This window comes from Corvus brachyrhynchos, unplaced genomic scaffold, assembly GCF_000691975.1.
Source record: "Corvus brachyrhynchos isolate BGI_N302 unplaced genomic scaffold, ASM69197v1 scaffold229, whole genome shotgun sequence".
NCBI classification, from domain to species: domain Eukaryota; kingdom Metazoa; phylum Chordata; class Aves; order Passeriformes; family Corvidae; genus Corvus; species Corvus brachyrhynchos.
Window position 1 is genome coordinate 4,322,451 of NW_008240042.1, and position 19,434 is coordinate 4,341,884.

Genomic DNA, 19,434 nt, shown 5'->3' on the forward strand with positions numbered 1-19,434 from the left:
CCTGGAGCGTCCTGTGTCACCGCAGGTAGACACGGGCTGGGTAGGAGGATTAGAGCTGCTTCACCCAGGGCCTGAAGGATCCAGCTGTGGAAGAGCTCTGCCAGGTCATGATTTCGGCATCCCTCTCATCCATGAATCCCTCTGGGGCATCCATCCCTTGGGCGCTGAGGGATGTGGTGGTGACAGAACTCGGCAGGGTCCTCGGCCGGGTTGCTGCATAGGGGTCTGTGAAGAAGCTCACCTGGGTTGAGGTTGTGGAGTGGGACAGGTCCAGCCTTCCCCAGATCCTGCCAGGACGTCCTGTCAGGACATGCAGGCTGTGTCCGGTTAAAATTCGTGGAGGAAATTTAAGGTGTTGAGAAAGGCTGTTCAGCTGTGCTGTGGTCCCTCAGGGAAGGAAGGACGAGAGCCTCTCTCTGAGTGATAGGAAGATGCTGGGTGCTGATGTCCCAGGGTGATGATGGGGTCGCTTGGGATCTCAGTCTTAGTTTTTAATTAGAGCATCATCCTTGTGCCAAACCTTTGATGCAGAGTCCTTAATCTATAAAGGTTGCAGAAATTATGAGTTAACCTTTCTGCTTTTTTTTTTTCCTTTTTTTTTTTTCTCTTTTAAACAAAGCTACTTGTGGAAGTGACCCTAAGGGTTGTCTGATCAACATTCACACAATCCTCATGCCATAGCAATGTACGCACATATGGTTAATTAGGATTAGCAATTCAATATGGAGGAGGGCAATGTGTGAAAGGTGTATCCTGACACTGCGTGCCTGTTGTGTCTTGCTCAAACAGATGACAGTGCCTAAAAGAAGGGGACTTGATTCTTGCCCACCTTCTGCCTTTGAGTAATGGGATGAAGAGAGGGGATTCCTATTTGCTTGACAAATGTCTTGCTCCTGATTTCACTGCTGAACTACTAAAAGTCAAATTGTTTTCTTGTGATTATCCATGCCCAGCTGTCAGCATTTTCTGAACCTGGATGCTGAAAGTGCAGTTGTTTCATTTCCCCTTTTAAGATTCTTTGTGCTGCAGTGTTTGCTTTCCAGATGCAGAGCAGGGATGTGTGCTTGCAAGAACACCAACGTTTTCAGTTGGTTTTTTCTTGAAAGAAACGTCATGTCCATGGTTTTCTCTCTTCCCCCAGCCATTTCCGGGCAGCCTGAGATTGCAAGATTGTGGTTTGCCCCAACAGAGACGCTTTAAGGTCCCAATCCTGCAGTCCAAGCTGAAACAATGAACTGCGATTGCAGGTTAAGAGGGAGTACAGAAGCTGAGAAAGGTCTGTGAGCAAAGAGAAAGATGATCCTAAACAATGTATTGGGAAGGATACACTGGGATAGGGGGTGGTGGCAGGTGAGGAGGCTGCTGCTGCAGTAGGAGGCTTGGACCAGCACTCTGTGAGCACATGCTCCTCTGTGTCACTGATTTCCAGTGTGACCTCTCAGCGAGCAAATCACTGGCCCTGTTGCCTAAAATGGGAGTAATTGTGGGGTTCTTCTGCCTCAAGAAGACTTGCAAAGGTCTTTCCTCACCTTGGGTCCCTGCAGGTTGCAGAAGAGGTCACCTGAGGCTGAAGGATGAGGGCAGGATGAGAGTGAAAAGGAAGAAAAACACATTGGGAACAGGTGGAGAAAGAAGGGCAGAGTGAATGGGAGGAGAGAGATGTGAAAATGGCTATAGGTTACCTCACGTGAGGTTTATTGTACATTTTTAATGCTGAGGTTGCCTCTGGATGGCCCTGCTTGCAGGGGAGAGGTCTGGGCTGCCTCTCCCATGGGTAGCAAAGGGAAGGGAGCAAAAACCTGGAGGATGTGGGCTGATGTGCTGCAATAGTGGGGAGAGTGTCCAGCATCCTCCCTGCAATTTCCTGTGCTGGGGCAGGTCCAGGTACTTAGGGAGAGAACTTCTGCTCTCGCTGTATTATTTCCTGCTTCCCGTGAGGAACCACTGGTATTAATAGTGGTGACTGCCTGAACCAGAAGAACCAGTGGCCCTTCAGTTTTGGCACCACAGAACTGCAAGAGTGGATTCTGCCTGGCCAAGACACTGATGATGGCCACAGCTTTGTCAGAGAGAGCCTCCCCAGTGTGGTCTTGGCCCAGCTGAATGCTCTCAGAGGTCATTTAATGTGGTCTCCTCCAGAAAAGTCTGTCTCTGAAAATATTTCAACAGACTTTAAAAGTTTTAATCCCTCTGGATGCAATGTAGGGGCTGGGCACACAGGCTTGGCCCCTGTTGAACATCTGGAAGCTGTTCCCTGCTCCCCTCTGTCCATTGTGTTTGCATGAGGGGAAACGCTGTATGGCACCTTCCTACTGTAGCTCACCCAAACACCCTACAAACAGCAGCTTATGTTTGTAGCAGCTTGAGGCACTGATAAACAAATGTAGCTAATTCCTACAGATAAGGAATGCTGGCAAGGAAGTGGTGAACACAGAAGTGCCTGTGTATGACTGCTTATGTTGTACTTTGTCTCCCAGGGAAAATGATTTCCACAGGTGTCAACAGAGTCAAAAGACAATCCCTGTGCCAGAAGGGGCCTCTTTAGTGGAGTGGCAGAAGCCAAGTCACGGGTACTGCACATCTATTCCTTGTAGCTCACCCTCTGGGCCATCACCTTATTGCTGCTCCTCTGGGGCTTTGGTGGTGAATATGTGAAGAAGAGGCACCTCTTTCTGTGGAGGAGGAGTGAGTCGTCAGGCTGAAGAGGTTGGTGAGGGAAAACTGTCCTGAGAAAGCTCAGTATGCTCTGGCACAGTCCCTAACAGCTCTCAGGCCTGGGGTGTTTTCCCCGTGACAAGTTGCATTTACCAAAGGAAATGCTGCTCTGGGGACAGCGTACGTCTCTCCAAAAGTGTAGAGCTGCAAAATGCAGTGAAGAAAGGAGCTTGTGCTTCCACAAGGTGAATAGAAGAGGGGTGGAAGGGATAAAATAGATGAAAGACAGGGTAGACAGGTGGGAGAAGCCCCGCTTGCACTTCATGAGAAGCTCTGTAGCTTGAGTTTGTGTTTTCTATTTGGTGGGAAAAAACAGTGGCAGGGTAGAAAAGGCAGGGGAACCTGGAATTTTTCTGGCCTTGCAGGGTGTGTACTTTCTCATCCATAAACTATGGGAGAAGGAGACAATATGATCAGGAATAATGTTCTGCCAAGTCTGTTCCCCTGGGCTTAGTCTGTTTTTCCTTACCTTCAAAGCTATTTGTAAGTCAACACATGAGGTTTCACCTCCCTGTTAAGTGTTCTTTGCCACTCCCAACACTTACATTGTTTTCCTGATAATGGGACAAACCTTTTGGGCAGACTTCCTTCCCCCTTCCGGTGTCTTGGCTTTGCTTGCTCATGCACGTTGGAAATGCTTGGAGGCATTTGTGATTTTTGGAACTGAGGAGCAAATAAAACACGTCTATCAATTTATTAATACCCTGTCAAGATCTCTGTACTTTATGGGTGGAGAAACACTCATTCTGCTTATTGTGGGTTCAGACTGTGGTCATTAGATTGGGGTGGTTGAGGTGGAGGACAGTCACTGGACAGCCTGTCTGCACAGTGCCTCTGACTTCCTGGGCTTTGCCATAACATCAGCCTGCATTTCTGTATTGCCTGCAGAGCAAGGAGGTGGTTTCAGAGGCTTTCCTCACAGCACAGCTGAAGCTGGGAGAGCTTTGCTGTCTTTTATTTTTTTTTTGAGGAGATAAATAGCCCTCCTCATTTTCCAGCAGCTCTTTACTTTGGGGATTGGCTGGGACTTTAAGGTAAGTGCCCTTCTCACAAGCATCCCAAACCAAAGGATTCTCAAGGGGAAGATATGCCCTTGTGGTTGTGGTGGTGGTGTGAGACTATGGGTTTGGTCTGTCTTGAGACTCTGCTAGATTTCCCTTGCGTCTCAGAAGTCTGGTGAAAGTGGCTCCAGTCTTGAGCATCTCTGTGTAAAGGAAACTTTCCTGTCTGACCACCCAGGAGCCACTTTGGCAGTCACATTCCCACTGTGCCAGGCTGGGACTGAAGCCCTTTCACAGCATGTGGTTCCATTAAGCTGGTGTGTACCCTGCTTGGCTCCTCACACAACCCACACTCACACAGTCAGACAGGTTTCCCTCACTGGCTGGACCCCAGGATTCCCATAGCAGAGTCCCACAGGTCTGGACCCTTTAAGTAATTTAATCATGGTGCAGTAACACCATGACAGCTTGAATTGGTGCCTTGGGTAAGGGGGACTCTGAACTAAAGAATCCCCAGGCTTTTATATCCTCACAGTCTGTGCACCAGTTCCAATTGTGGTATTTAGTCTGGGGCCTTCTTGCTGTTTATTTGGTTCTGTGGAGTCTCTGGGTGACCAGCCACCCTTGGCCAGTGCCACAGGTCCCCATGCCCTGTGCTAGGCAAAGGGTGGGGGCCAGGTCTCAGCTCCTTGCCTGCGGCTCCAGCCACCACCACAATCTGCAGCTCCCACTGCAGCTGCTCACCAAGCTACTACGTGTATTCCTCAACATCTGCATTTGCAGAGGTGGTAAAGCATCTGCCCTTGGGTGTGGGCAGTCCAGCACACACTGGGAGGACTCACTGGGAGCTGGTTGCCACCTGGCTTGTGCAGCCCCTGAGGTCAGGAGGAGCCAGGATGGCTGAATCTTGCAGTGAGTGCTCCCAAGCAGAATGAGATCCCTGGGGCAAAGCACACAGCACCTGCAAAATGCAGTTCTCCCCAGCTCACCCTGGCTGCTCCTGCCTGGTTTCCCTGCCTACTGCCCCAGCTCCTTATGTCTGAACTGGATGTTTCCTTCTGCCTCACCCAGCTCCTCTCTGCCTCCTTTGCCGTTTTGCAGGCTGAGGGCCACCACTGCCCAAGCCCTGCTCATGGTACGAGTGGGACCTCATGGAAATCAGTGTGATCTGGCATAAGTCCATGGGTCGAAGCCTACAGAACACCCCTTTGGTCCTGTGGTGGCAGATCATATTCATTTTTCTTTTCTAACACCCAGGAGCGTGGTCTGGAAGTGGGGCGTGCCTGGTTCGTGCAGCGCCAAGTGTGAGACCGGCAGACTCAGCCCACAAGAGTTGACAGTCGGCGTCTCTGGCTGTAACACAGCAGCTCAGCACTGGTTGCTAAATGGCCTGTAAGTACTTACACCCATGTGTGACTGAGGGTGAAGGTTGTGGGGCAGCAGGAAGCAGAAAACCGAGGGCACTTTTTGAAGTACAGTGGGGTGCGCTGGCCTCAGGACCCAGCAGTGCTGCGGGAATATCTCTGGGTCAGACACTGTGGTTATCAGTATGTCCTTTTCTGCCCCTGTTTGTTGGTGACTAGAAGGTTTCATTTCTTTGTTGCACTTGGCCCATCTCTGATAGGTTTATGTTGGCCAGAGCATTTCATTAGCACACTGGATGCAGTCACAGTGTGTGAAATGAGACAAGAAACGTGTACTGATGTTGCCGTGGCTGAAAACATTGCCTCTCAACATTGTTGCAGGATTACTGACGCATCTCCTGCTTCCCCCATGCACAACCCGGAGATGTCTTTACCTTTTCCCATTCCTCTTGTATAAATAAAATGAAAATGGCATTTCTGCACATCTGTGAGATGTTAGGTAGGTGGGTACCTGAAGCAAGCAGAACATCAGACCCTGCTGACAGAGGGGATCGCTTCTTTTCTTGTTATCCCACCGTTTTGTTACGTATTTACAAGCCTCTGTCACATCTTATCTCTCTCATTGTGCACTCACACTGGAAACCTTGAGATAAACCTGAAAACGCCCTGCTTTGTTATGTTGGCATTTGTGCCTTGTGGGTGGCAGGTTATATAATGTGCTGGTTTGTATCCACTCAGTTACAGTCATTAGGTATCAAGTGACTGTGGTTATTTTTGCTTTTAAAACCAACAGAGAGCTATAGTGGGCTCCCCCAAAAGACAGAATGTGTTTGTTCCCCTTTTATTGTTGCTGACTGGCAGCACTTCTTTATGACTTGCTCTATGTTTTGAACAGTGTCCACCTTCTCTCAGTGCTCCTGGCTTTGTACCTGTTCTCTGAAATAACCCCATGGCCTAGTGCTGTGAAACGCAGGAGTGTTGCTCTGGCTTATGCATTTCAAATGCATCTGCATGCTTTAGTCTTAAAAAAGATGTATGGCTCTGTTAATGTGGTAATTTTGTCCTTCCTTACATTCATGTTCTCTGGTAAAAGCAACTTCAGGAGGAGCCTCTAACTTTGCTTGGCAGATGAAATTAAGATGTCCATATTAAATGAACCTTGAGCAAGCAGCAGTATATGTTTGGTGAACTGCCTGCTGTAATTGAAGTGTGTACATTAGAGGAACGGAAGCTTAATTGGTTGAGGGTGTATAGCGGGGCAATGGTAAAAAAAGCAGAGCAAGCAGCTGACAGTCTAAGCAGATTTAGACATAAAAATGGAACTAGAGATGAGTAAGCTTGCATTGAGAGAAAATCTCAAGACACACACTGGGGCAGTGCTAATGAGAAACTCTTTTCAGTTCTGCACCCTGACTCATATTAGCTGGCAGCAGGAGCACACCTCAACAGTGGTTTTGCAGTGCTGGTGTGAGAGTGTGTGTCAAGAGGGACTGGAAAACCACATGTAAGCTTTTGAGAAGGTGGGCTGGGTCAGCTGTGATGCTGAAAATATTTTCGTTAGCTTTGTGAATCCATTGCACCATGAGGGCTTTCTGTCGCTGAAGGCCTTCCTGTGCAAGCCTTAAAAACAGAAGACGAATGGGCATGGGAAATTACCAGCTGCCTGTTGGATGCAGTGTGTTTATTTGGGAGAACATGGGCTGGCAGAGATTGCTGTTGTTGCCAGCTGGAGTTGACTGCTCAGATTTGGCACCACTGGTCATGGCAGCAATGCAGAACAGAGCTGTGGAAAGGAAGGCTGTCTTTATGTCATCCCCGTGGAGCAATTAACTGTCAAAGAATTTGTTTCTACATTTCCCGTAAAGAATTTTGGTAATTTCTCCTATCACTCTTGGCCTTTTACTTTGGCTAAACTGGTGTGGCGCTGCAGAAGAGGGTGATGTTTGGGTTCCTTGTTCTCTTGTTCCTGTCTGCTTTTAGAGGTGCTGGTCTTAGTGTGCACAGAGGTCTCCCAGCTTGAAGATACAAGCACTGGGGACATCCCTGAAGAGGACAAGGCTAACCCAAAGGCAGCTGCTGAGAATGATGTCTGCTGAACACTAGTGCAACGCTAGGCAGGTTTGGCACATGCTTAGGGTTTCTCCTTTGGAAGAAGTTGGGATTACATGTAATTTTGTTCCTGGCACCCGAACAACACAGCAGGGAATAAATGAGAAATGTGCAGGAGCTGAGCTCTGTTTTTAAACCGTCCCCTGCCCACGTGGGGATGCTGAAACATATCCAACCATGTGTGGGCTGTGCCAATGGCCAACATTAAAAGGTGTTGCTGTTTGGGGATGTGGGGGGAAGGGACTCTTCTTCCCTACTTTTGGTATTTCATCCATCAGACGCAGGTGGTTTCCTTCTTTTTAGCTGGCTGAAATTAGGGTGTCTGAACTACAGAGCCAGCTTCCCATCAGGACACTGTGCTCTGCACTGATCATTCATTTAATATTCAATGATTAGATGTCATTTTCTGTTAGTGGCTGATGGAAGGGGACTCAGTGTGGCACAGTGAATATTAAACAGAGGGCTGTTTTCCAAGGGGGTGAGTCTGTAGCCATGTTGCTCTGACTCTGGGAAGGTTGGGCACTAGTCCTGGCTTCACTCCATTTTAGAGCTCAGCACAGAGCAGTGGTTATCTGGACAGTATTTTCACATTTCCCCACTTCATTCTGGTGTGGAGTCCCTGTCCCTGTGTTCTGCCTCACTGCTCTGCCTGGGGGAAAAGCCCTTGCCACGTCCCTCTCTGCATGACGGACAATGCTGAAATAGCTTGTGAAGTTTCCATGCTGGGAGGTGGAGGAGCTATGGCAACCTGTTAATGAGGACAGGTGTTATGGCTGGTGTTTGCTTTTATTGTGTAAACGAAACTTTTGTGCCTTTCCAAAGGTGAAGGGTAAATAAGATGTGCCATCCCCTGACATGAAAGAATTGTGTTCCCTTGGCTCAGCCCAGCCACCACCAGAGACAAGAGGAGAGTCCAGCACAGCAGTAATTACCTTGCAGAGCAGACAGGGACAGGAGGTGATGTTACCTGCCTGCTCTCTTCAGCCAAGGCAGGAGGGGGCAATTTGGCCACAGTTATGTCTGCCTTGCATGGGGCGCTGGCACTTGGGCACTGTGCTGCCAGGGCTGTCAGGGACACGGTCCTGTGGCACGTGCGGCAGCTGCCACCTGGAAGCAGTCCTTGACATTGCTGTCATGGGTATTCCAGTACCAGAGCACCATCCAACACCAGCTAAGGAATGCTGCTGCATTGCTGCTGAGCAGCAGGAGGAAAAGGCAAGGGCAGCACTTCATGGAATAGCTGCAAGCACGATAGCAGGAGCTGTGCGGGGAACAGAGCTGTGAAATGCTGTGTCTCCTGTACAGGAGGAGAGGAATAGAGGTGAGATGGGAGATCAAGTCCCCCTCACTGATAATTTCTTCTGATCTGTTACGCCATGCTAAAGATCTGTATGCACACTGGATCTGCCTGCTTTTTAAATCAGCATACTTAATACTTGCATCATTTCATGCTCCTTGTCTGCAGTTCTCTCTGCTTCCAGGTCAGGGAAGAGACCTTATCTGATTGCTTTTCTGTCTTTTAAGGTTGCTTTTCTCTCTTACTCTAGGCTGTCTGTACAAACAGCACCAAATCATGGCCTCATGGTTTTGGGCAAGTGTGGTGTGACTCTGGCACTGCCAGGGTGTTGTTTTGTACCCCTGCTAGGTCATTTGCAGGGAAAACAAGATAGCTGACTTGTAGAGCAAGAGTGAGAGTGCCATGCCTTCTACAGGGTGTCGAGAGCCTCACTGAAGCCCTTCAGCCTCTGTCCCAGTGAGGCAGGGCCGGAGTCTGGAGCCCCGAGCAGTCCAGCCAGCGTGTCCTTTGCAGCTTGGGTGCCGTAGGGGAGCAGTGAGCTGCAGGCTGCTGTGACAGGGTGAGGGTGCTGACTCTCCTCTGGTCTTCACAGCAGGGAGCAGACCATGGCTCTGTGCTGCAGATGTAGGAAGGCCAGGGGAGCTGAGAGGAGGAGGATGACAATGCAGGTACTTTCTTTGGGGCAAAGGGAAGGGTCATGGCTTTAAGGACCTGGATGAGGTAATTGAGCTGCAAATGCCAGCAGGCTCTAATGAGAGGCCGTCATCTCCAAGCTGTCATGGCACCCCACAGTGCCTCACTATGCCTCGTGGGGCTGGTGACCCCAGGGAATACCTGCCCTGCAGCAGGGGTGGGGGCAGAGCGCAGGGGCACAGGTGCTGCTGCCCTGGTGAAAGTAAAGCAGGTGCTGGAGCTCGTGAGCCTCGTGTTGTTCTGCTTTCTTTGTGTCTCTTGGCTGTGTTGGTGCCTGGAAGAACATTTATGGAGGAGGACAAAGCCTGAGAAAATACTTGATCCATTATCAAAGGTCTCACGGGGAGACACGGGACTGTTTGTGTCCGCAGCACAGCAGTGTTTCTGAATTGCACATATTACAGGAACAGCCCTGGCATTCCAGATGCTCATCCAGCATGATCTTGCCTGGAGGGCAAATGCTTCCTCAGGAGGCAGTGTCCGCAGCACCCTTACGCCACATGCAGGGTTTCACAGTGCCTGCATGTCAAGAGCTGATCCTGTTTGCAGCGCCTCATCCCGACTCCTGACAGCGCGCTGGGTGCCGGCACTGGAGCTCGGCTCCGCTCTGTGTGTGGCCAGACACTATTTTTAGCTGCTTGCTGTGGCCAGGATGGGAGCTGGTCGTGTGCTTTGTGGGGATTATGACAGCACGGGCATCCCTCTCTCCCCATGCTGCAGGCTTTGCTGAGGCAGCGTGTGTGGAATTGGTAATGACCCTGGGTAGGAGGCTGCCTTGCCTTGTGCCTGCGGGAAGTAGCTGGGAATCAGAGCTGCAGGTCTTGTGGTCACCTTGCACAAAATCCTTGAGGGAAGTACTTTGAAAACCACTCCAATTCTGTAGGTGTGGCTGAAGAGTCTCCTGCTCCATGGCTCCAGCGCCTTGGTTGTCAGAAACTGTGTGGAGCATGCTGCCTGTGTGCAGCAGCTGAACCCCTTATGCCAGTAGTGACAGCAGGAAAGCTTTGCCGTGGCTGTGAGGAGCTCGGTGCCTTAGCACCTGCTGTGGGGATGCCCTTCTTGCTCTCAGAAGAGGAGGGCTAAGGAGGATGGGTGACTCTGCCCTCTGTTTTTACTTTGTTCTTTGTTTCTAGCAGGTATGGATGGGAAGAAATGCAGCATGTGGATGTTTTTACCTCTTGTCTTTACCCTGTTTACATCAGCTGGATTATGGATAGTGTAAGTTATCTCCTGCTGGTTATGTGGGAGCTTGCTTCTCATTAAGGAGAGTCTTTTGGGGGTGCTCTGCCCTTGAGCTACTGTGGGGCTGGGACCGCACATGATAGGGGCGGGGGCCAGTCTGTGGCAGTTCATGGCTTGGAGGATCACATTTTTATCTCTGAGTTTCTGTGCTCCCCAAGCCAAGTTGCTTTCTTCCTGATATGTCTTACTGGGAGCTGCCTGAAAAGAGAAAGAAAAAAACGTAAAAATTTCCTTTAATCACATTTTCTTTGAATGACTCAGCAAAGCTCTTGGAGAAACACTTAGGCCCTGCTTTGGGGTGGAAACTCAAAATCTTCAGCATCCAGCACTGACAACCTGCCAGCAGCTTAGTGCTGACTTCTCACTTTCTCCCTAATGCTTCCTACCGAAATGCACACAAGGCATGCACTTCCCTGAGCTGGGCTCTCTCCAAGCATGCAGGCAGATGACTGCAGCACGAATTTGGGAGTGATAAATGTGTGATCAGCAGCTATGCTCAGGTTGAGAAGCAGTTATGTTGTAGGATGTGGCTTTGGCCATGGTCTATGGATGCTGCTTTCCAGCAGCAGGGGCAGCTTAAGCCTTTTGTGTGACCTCCATTGCTTGTTGTTTTTCTTGTCCCATCCCCTCTCTATTAAAACAGCTTTTGTGGATGGAGTACCATAGTAAACCTGATGAATCAAAACAATTCAAACTAAAGATGAAAACATTCCCCTGGCTTGTTATTTTTAAGGCAGCTCAGTTCAGTGACTCTGTTCGTCTACTCGATCATGCAAACCAGATGCAACACAAAGGAAGGCACACAGGCTGAGAAATGAGCAAAACTGCCTGCTTGAGCAGAGAGAAACACAGGCTCCTCCAGCAGATCCTGCCAGTGGGCTTTGAGACACTTACTGTGTTGTTTGAGTGATATTTGGAATAGAAGCTGGGATGAAGTTTTATACTGTTTCCTTCTTTTTTCCTTTTTATTGACAGGTACTTTATAGCAGTGGAAGACAACAAAATTCTCCCACTAAGTGTACCAGATAGGTAAGAGCTGCTTGTGGGCTTTATATTCAATCACTTGTTTCTTTAAAATAATAAAACAATTAAAGCAAAATGGGAAAGAAAACCTTGAATCTTTTTTCCTGTGCCTATGTCTCTTAGGAAACCTGGTCCCGAAAGACCGCCTTATATAAGGTAAATGAATTATTTTCTTCCAAGTACTGCTCTGATTAATGGTTTATTATTTATGTGTCTTTGCCATCCTAGAGTTACAATGATACACTTTATATTTTCAAGTATTGCAGGTGATGCACCTCCTGCAAGCTGTGTGTTTAGTCAAGTCATGAACATGGCAGCATTTCTAGGTAGGAACCACAACTGGAGTTTCTTTCTCTTTCTGCTTGTTTTAAGAGTCACTGGAACATAAGTAATATCCTGTACATATTCTTCTTGAATGTGATGATGTGAAGTCTTTTGAACTGTTCATTGCTGCTTCCCATTGCAAAGAAAGAAATATAACGGGGGAAATACAACCTCCAGACTGCAAATGTGTTATGGGAGGTGTGGTGGTAGGTGACTGTCTTGGCCTTGGTGATCATGAAGTGGTTGAGTTTAGAACTTTTGCTGTAATGACAAAAAAGGAATTTAGGGATCAAAGCAATTCTGCTTTGATCCCTAAATTTTGAATGCTAAATTTCAAGAAAACAAACTTTAAGCTCTTCAGGGAAGTACTTAGGAGAGTATGTTGAGAATCTGCTTTTGAGGGCTTATGTGTCCATGAGTGCTGGTCAGTCTTTAAGAACTTTTAGAAGCATAGGAGCAGGCAATCCCACTGTGTGAGATTGTGCTCAAAGGGTGGGGGAGAAGACCAGCTTGGCTTAAGAGGAAAAGCCATTATATGGGCTCTGGAAGAGAGGTCAGGCTTTGCAGGAAGATTGCAGTGCTGTGGTTTGCATATACAGGGAGAAGACAGGAAAGGCCAAAGCTCCATTTGATTTGAAACTGGCCAGAGTTGTTTCAGACAGCAAAAAGAGTGTTTTTAAGTGTCAGTGGCAAAAGGATGCCTAAAGAAAATGTTGGACATATACTTGTAAAAGGCTGTAACCTGGCTAATAGGGATGAAGAAGAAGCAGAGCCATTCAATGCTTTTTCTGCCTCAGTCTTTAATAAAATGCTGATAGACCTTGGGCTGCCCAGTCCTCTGAGTTGAAGGATCACAAGCATGGGAGAGGAGACTTTCCATTTGTGGGCACTGGAATTGTCAGGGACCAGCTGTAACAGCTGAATGCTCACAAGTCCCTTGCTCCAGATGGGATTCATCTCAGAGTACAGAAGGAGGTAGTGGATGTTAGGGCAGGACCCCTCTCTATCATCTACCAAATGTCTTGGGATTCTGGGGAGGGCCCTGCTGACTGGAAGCCAGCCAGTGTTATTCCAGTCTTCGAGAAGGGCATGAAGGAACACCCAGAGAACTACAGACCTGTTGGTCTAACCTCAGTTCCTGGAAAAATTAGGGACAAGATGATATGGACACATTTAAAGAACAGTGCAATCACCAGCCATAGTCATCATGGGCTCACAAAGGGAAAGTCTTGTTGAACAAATTCAGTATCCTTCCATGATAAGGCCACACACCTGGTGGATGAAGGGAAGGTGTTGGATGTAGTGTTTCTGGATTTTAGTAAGACTTTTGACACTGTCCCTCACAGCAACCTTCTGGAGAGGAGCAGGTTCATAGTGCACTGGGTGAAGAACTGGCTGAAGGGCAAGGCTCACAGAGTTGTAGAGAAGCTACATCTGGCTAGCATCCAGCCACCAGTGGTTGTTCCTCAGGGGTCATTTCCAGGTCCAGTTCTGTTCAATGTTTTTATCAACGATCTGGATGAGTGACATGAAGGCACCATTAGCAAGTTTGCTGGTGATCCCAAACTGGGAGGTGCTGTTGACTCTCTGTTAGGAGGCATTTCTTTACTGAGAGAGTGGTCAAACATGGGAATAGGATTCCTATTGAGAGGGTTGATGCCCCAAGCCTGTCACTGTTTAAGAAGCATCTGAACAATGCCCTTAATAACAATGCCCTTAACTTTTGGTCAGCTCTGAATTGGTCAGGAAGCTGAGTTCAATGATTGTTGTAGGTCCCTTCCAACAGAAATAGTCTGTTCTGTTCTAATCTCTGCTTTGTGGATAAAGTCAAACTTTCCTCTGCTGTATTTGTGTACTTCTGAGAGCTGCTTTTAGCTTTTATCTCTGCCCACCTTAGTTATGTCAAAGGAGAGGAAAACTACAGAAACATTCTAGAAATGTAGGAATGACTGAAACTGAAAGTGCCATTATTTTGCACAGCATACTTTTAATTCCCTTTTGTCATTCCCATCAGGTTTTAGAAAAAGATCACATAATTTCAGGAGTCTGTATTGTAGAAATAGAAATTTAAAAGTTCCTGTATGTGAACTTGACTAATCACAGGTGGCTGTCCCAAACAATTGCCTGGGGATGAAAAATAGAAGTCCTCTTTTTGGGGGGGAACAAAGTTCTCATTTTTAAGGATTTGGAGCGGATTGATTCACTAGAGCAACTGTGAGAGAGTAAATTCAAATATCTTATGCAGTTTGGGTAAAAGTGGGTATTTGTCACTTACGGTGCCCTTATTTTCCTAAACCATGTTTTTTATATTATACCAGGGGTTTTGTGGAAAATGCAGATGTAATTTGCTAAGGCAAACTGTTTACAACAATATGAGCTGCACGCTATCAATTTGAGCATGAGCATAAGAAGGTGTTTGACAGCAAGCAAGTTTCCCTGTTCAACTAAATTGATTTTTAGTGGTCTGGTTTGAATCCCATTTGGAGGCCAACTGACTGCCTTTCTTTCTGTGTTGTTCCATGCAGCATTCCCTAGGGAGGGCAAGCATACACGATTTGAGTATCTTCTGGGGTTATGCCATATCATACGATGTATGATATATCATATCTATCATCTATCACATACCGTGGTGCTTGGGAGAATTGTAAGCATGGAAGGACTGTTGTTCCACTCTTCATGGAATGTTTGTGGCAACAGAACTTGTTCCAGAGGAGGAGAAGAGGCAGTGGGCATTATGGCAAACCCCATATGCAGGAATATGTGCCATTCATATGCTTTTTAATACAAGTGGGGTTTGACATACCTCCTCCAGGAGAGCTCAGGACTCCTGAGTGGAGTGAAGCAATGCAAATGCAGGTGCCACTAAGTGAATGCATGGTGTGTTTGTGGAAGCTTCACAGGCAAGCAGGAAGGTGTTCTTTCCCTCAGAAAATTTGCAGACAAAGCATAATGAGGAAAGGAAGCCTGGAGCTTGGTGCATCTGGATTACAAGAGAAATGCTTCCTGTGCTTAGTCTTATCCCTGATTAAGTGGGGCCATGCAGAAGCACAGAGCTTGCTGGCCTGCAGGTATAAAGAGGAGGAGGGGGCTGTGAGCCCCCAGGCAGGTGTTCACTGCAGCAGGTTCTACCTACTGACACCCCTTGCCTTGTGTTTCCTTCCCAGCGCTTGTTATGGCTGTCCTGCGCTTCATTCAGCTGAAGCCAAAGGTGCTCACCCCTTGGCTGAACATCAGCGGCTTGGTGGCACTGTGCTTGGCTTCTTTTGGGATGACCCTACTCGGCAACTTTCAGGTACTGCCCTGCAGGCTTGGACTGCTCTGTCTGTGATGTGAGTTCCCTGCTATTCTAGGGGATCTGCTTGGGTCTTTGAGCAGCCTGTGATGTGAGCCCGGGAAAAGCATGTGCCCCAGCCCTCCCTGTACCTGCTCCAGCACCTCTGTCTGCCCCTCGTGTGCTGAGATGAAGGGCCACAATCACTTTTCACATTTGCACCTGCATGCTGAGAGCCACAGCAGGAACCTCCCGAATCTCTTGAGCCCTGGGAGCTGGCACAGATGGCCCTGGGTAAAAGGGTTGAGCGGGAAGTTTGCGGACACATCTGTGCAAACAGATGCACAAATGCCCATACAGATTTAGCAGACAGCTCCGTGTCCTTTTAAAACATACGTTGCTATAAATCCACCTCCTGCTGATCCTCAGACCTGCCAGGAGAGGGACACAGCAGAGGAGTGCCAGGACTTCTCCGGATGTGATGGGTGTCTGGATGGCGGCCCTCCCATTCTCCCTCTGTCCTGCAACGTTATAGGAACAAACACCTGCCACATCTGTAGGGATGGGTGTCCCCTGTGATCACAAGTGTGTCTGTCAGGGCTGCAGTGGAAATCAAGGCATTAGAGTTAGTGGCATGTGGGTTTGACTCTGAGGCTCTGCCTCTCACTGGGGTGCAAGTAATGACCCCCAATAATGGCAGGAACTGAGAAAGGTCAGTGCTGGCTGGCTGCTCCCCTGGCTTTGCATGACAAGGAGCTAATGCAGAAATGGTACTTGTTTTGTGAAGGGTGAGGACCTCTTTGGGTTGTACAGTTATTGAAGGAACTTGATGTCCTTAACAGTTGACTTTTTTTTCTATTTGAATGAGGTGTGAGATAATTTGACTTTTATGGATTGGTCTTACTAACTCCACAGCACAAGCCCAAAACCCAGAGTCTTGTTTTCTCACAGGAGCTTCCCAGCTAGGAACTATGAAGCCTTTGTAACAGCTTTGTCTACCTCTGAGAAGAATACTAAGGCACTAAGTTTCAATCTCTCCTTCCTTTTTTCACTCTTCGGAGCAAATGATTGTAATTTAACAGTAGACGCTTTGAATCATGCCTGTTTATGAATTCTGATTCTATTCTCTGATATCTGATTCTAATTATCCATTCATTGTTAGTTATCTGTATCCTTTCTTGCATCTCTTGCCAAACATGAAAGCATGTCATAATGAGACCTTTGTCCATGCCTCTCCCTGCCTGACTGCTGAGCTGAATATGCCATTAAGTCATATTTCTTCAAAATTATACATTGGGTGTTTTAGAGGGACATTATACCTGCAAGTCCCTTGCAGTGCTGGCTATCTTGGGAAAGGCAGCTCAATCCCATTTTTACCTGTATTATTATTTGGACCTACTCTTGAAAAAAAATCGGGGTAGAGAGGAGGGGAGATACCAGTGGAGGTACAGCAACTAGATTGTTGTCCTGTAGATTGTGTCTTATTTGATGGGGATTTGTTAAATCATCAAACAGGAATCAAGGCTGCAGGGAGAAGTTACAGACTGGTAGTTTCTTTTCTAGAAACGCCTCAGAGGCAGAGGGAAAAGGAAAATTGTTTGGCTTAAGTCTATGCTGGACTTTTTGATTGGATTTGTAGCCTCAAGGGATCTCTTTGCAGATTCTTGCTAGTTGAACCTGGCTGTCATTTTGCCTTGCAGTGTTGCACAGTCACTGAGCCCTGTGAGACAGGGAAGCCCAAGGAACAGGGAAGCACTGGCACTCCAGAGAGGTTGGGTTCATGTTGCCTCAGACCCCAACGGTCAAGGATGGGCAGAAGAGGAAATTTGCTGGGAGAAACTTGCCAAACCAGGAGCATGTATTTGTGTTTTGGCTTGTGCTAGCTCAAGGGGGTGTCAGGGCTCTGGCTGCCCACTCCCCAGGCAGCACTGCTCCCTGCAGCTGGCACTGAAGGTGCACAATTTGCATCCATTGCAGGGAGCTGTACAAGACCCAGTGGGTTGTCCTTGCCTGCCCTGGCCATCACTTGGAGCCAAGGAAGGATTTATTTGTGAAACTTGTCAGGGAGCTGTGGAGACAGTCCTCAAGCAACTGCATTTTCCGTGGTGCTCTTGGGCTTTGGGCAGAAGATCTGCTTGACTGTGACAGCTGTCAACTCACCTTGGTTATGTTACACCTTACACCTCTGCCAGAAGAAATGATACAGCATCTCTGTCTCTCACCCCAGTGATCCCCACTCTCCCCTGTCCCACCTCAGCAGCAATCCAGTTAGCTATCAGGTAATTCCTCTTGTGTCCACACAATCACTGTTTTGTTTGTTCCTAGCTTTCCAATGATGAGGAGATCCACATCGTGGGCACATTGCTGACCTTTGGCTTCGGGACATTGGCGTGCTGGATCCAGTCTGCCCTTACCCTCAAGATCAACCTGAAGAATGAGGGGCGGAAAGCTGGGATTCCACGAGTGGCTCTCTCAGCCAGCATCACCCTCTGTGTGGTGCTCTGTATCCTTTTGTCTTGCTCCCTGGGAAGCCAGGTATCATATTCTGCAGCAGCTCTTCTCACACCGGCCCTAGCATCTCAAAGCATTTAGGAATGCTACTCAGTTTGTCTTCATGGCACAATCCTACTTCAGTGCCATACTGTGTAGAGTATGCTTCCAGACTTCACAGAAAGGGACAATTTTGCAGGAGATCTAAATAGAATGAAAGGTTTCACTGTTTGAAAGGTGTTCCCATTGCCTGCGGTGCAGTGATCTGATCCAGTTCCCACTGGGAAGCTCCTGGAAGGTAGGGGCCCCCAGCCAGATCCCTACTTGCTGGCTTTGTCCCTGTCTAGCTGGATGCTCAAGCAAATCACTGACTTGTCTGCACCCGAGTTTCCCTCTGTAAATGTTTATCACCCCAATCTGGGGTCCAGGAAGACGTGGTCCGTATAGGAGGGCTGCTGTGCTCCATGGGCATCATTGGACACCCGACATCCCTTTCATCTCTGGCATCACATTCACACTCTCCTCATGATGGCTGGATGGGTTGACTTATCCAGGTGACTTTGTTCAGATTTTCTTCCCTGTTGGCTTTCAAACTGGTTTGTGTCTCTGCTCCCACTTGTTCTCCTTGACTTTCTCTTCCAGATTTCATCCTTATGGACCGGGGCATTCACATGCATGCTTCCAGGATCCAGTGGGGCCTGGTGATGTGCTTCCTGTGCTACTTTGGCACCTTTGCAGTGGAGTTCAGGCATTACAGATTTGAGATCATTTGTTCTGAGTACCAGGAAAACTTCCTGAGCTTTTCTGAAAACTTATCAGAAGCCTCCGAGTACCAGACAGATCAGGTGTAGCCTGTCCTCTGGCAGGGGGGGAGGGGGGCAGGTGTGGTCTCATGGGTGAAACATGACCTCATTTACACTTTTTTATGAGTTTGTTTTCATGTGCAATCATGATGGTATTGCCAAAGGGCTCTGAGGGTGGCTGTCTCACTAAGAGCCAAACAAACAGAGGTGTCTGCCAGAAGAGGAGTGGATCCATCTCAGCAGCAGCATGAGAGAGCACAAGCTGCGTAGTTTGTGCCACCAGTGACTCTTTTGGAGTGGCTCTGTCACACTCCTGTTGTTCAAAACATTCAGCAGCCTGTCCTTGTGACGCCCCTCTGAGACACGTTCTGCTCAGCCCACCCTGCAGAGGAGGAGGTGAAGGAAGCAGACTTCTTCGGGCACCACGGGAGTCACTGGTTCCCGAGGCAGCAGACTGCATCTTTCGTGTTTTTCTGGGGTTGTATTCTTTGCTGCCAACTGGGGGAAGTTGGTAGGATGAGCAAGAGCAGCTGTTTCTTCAGAACCTGGAATCAGATGTGGAAGACCCCAACGGACTGGCTGTTATGGCAAGCAGGCAGGCATTTCTTCCAGCCTGGAAAGCAGCCGACGGTAAATCTGGGTTTGGAAGGAACTGTGCTGCGATCAGGAGGTGAGGCTTGGCTGATGCTGCCTTGTAGCCAGGCACATCATCCCCAGGCCTGAGGGGGTGACACAGTGGGGTGCTGTGCTGGGCTTCCTGGTGGGGACTGGTGGGAGTGAGGTGCTGAATTAAGATGAGAATGTCTGTGTGCTCTGAAGATGACCCCAAAAAGGCTGCTCTTCCCAAATGTGTAGTACTTCCACCACACATCATGTATAGCATTTCAAAAATTTTTAAAAATTTTTTTTTATGTTCGCTGAGGGGGAAAACATTGTGTTAAGAGACACTACTTTCTCCCAGCGTGGAAAGCAGCCGACGGTAAATCTGGGTTTGGAAGGAACTGTGCTGCGATCAGGAGGTGAGGCTTGGCTGATGCTGCCTTGTAGCCAGGCACATCATCCCCAGGCCTGAGGGGGTGACACAGTGGGGTGCTGTGCTGGG

At 48.3% G+C, this 19,434-nt stretch overlaps 1 protein-coding gene across 2 annotated transcripts in view; it reads left to right on the top strand.

The window, feature by feature from the left end:
• Positions 1 to 18,455, top strand: part of TMEM150C (transmembrane protein 150C) — a 25,407-nt gene extending 6,952 nt beyond the window's left edge. Inside the window, exons 2-9 of one of the 2 annotated variants that reach the window (XM_008641296.2) lie at positions 4,974 to 5,108; positions 10,313 to 10,397; positions 11,397 to 11,450; positions 11,568 to 11,600; positions 11,703 to 11,770; positions 14,933 to 15,060; positions 17,365 to 17,542; positions 18,172 to 18,455. In XM_008641296.2, coding sequence (XP_008639518.1) covers positions 5,102 to 5,108; positions 10,313 to 10,397; positions 11,397 to 11,450; positions 11,568 to 11,600; positions 11,703 to 11,770; positions 14,933 to 15,060; positions 17,365 to 17,542; positions 18,172 to 18,380 — 762 coding nt within the window. In that variant the 5' untranslated portion in view covers positions 4,974 to 5,101 and the 3' untranslated portion in view covers positions 18,381 to 18,455. The remainder of the gene's footprint in view (positions 1 to 4,973; positions 5,109 to 10,312; positions 10,398 to 11,396; positions 11,451 to 11,567; positions 11,601 to 11,702; positions 11,771 to 14,932; positions 15,061 to 17,364; positions 17,543 to 18,171) is intronic. The other variant, XM_017744128.1, reaches the window with a different exon arrangement.
• Positions 18,456 to 19,434: the final 979 nt, after the last annotated feature.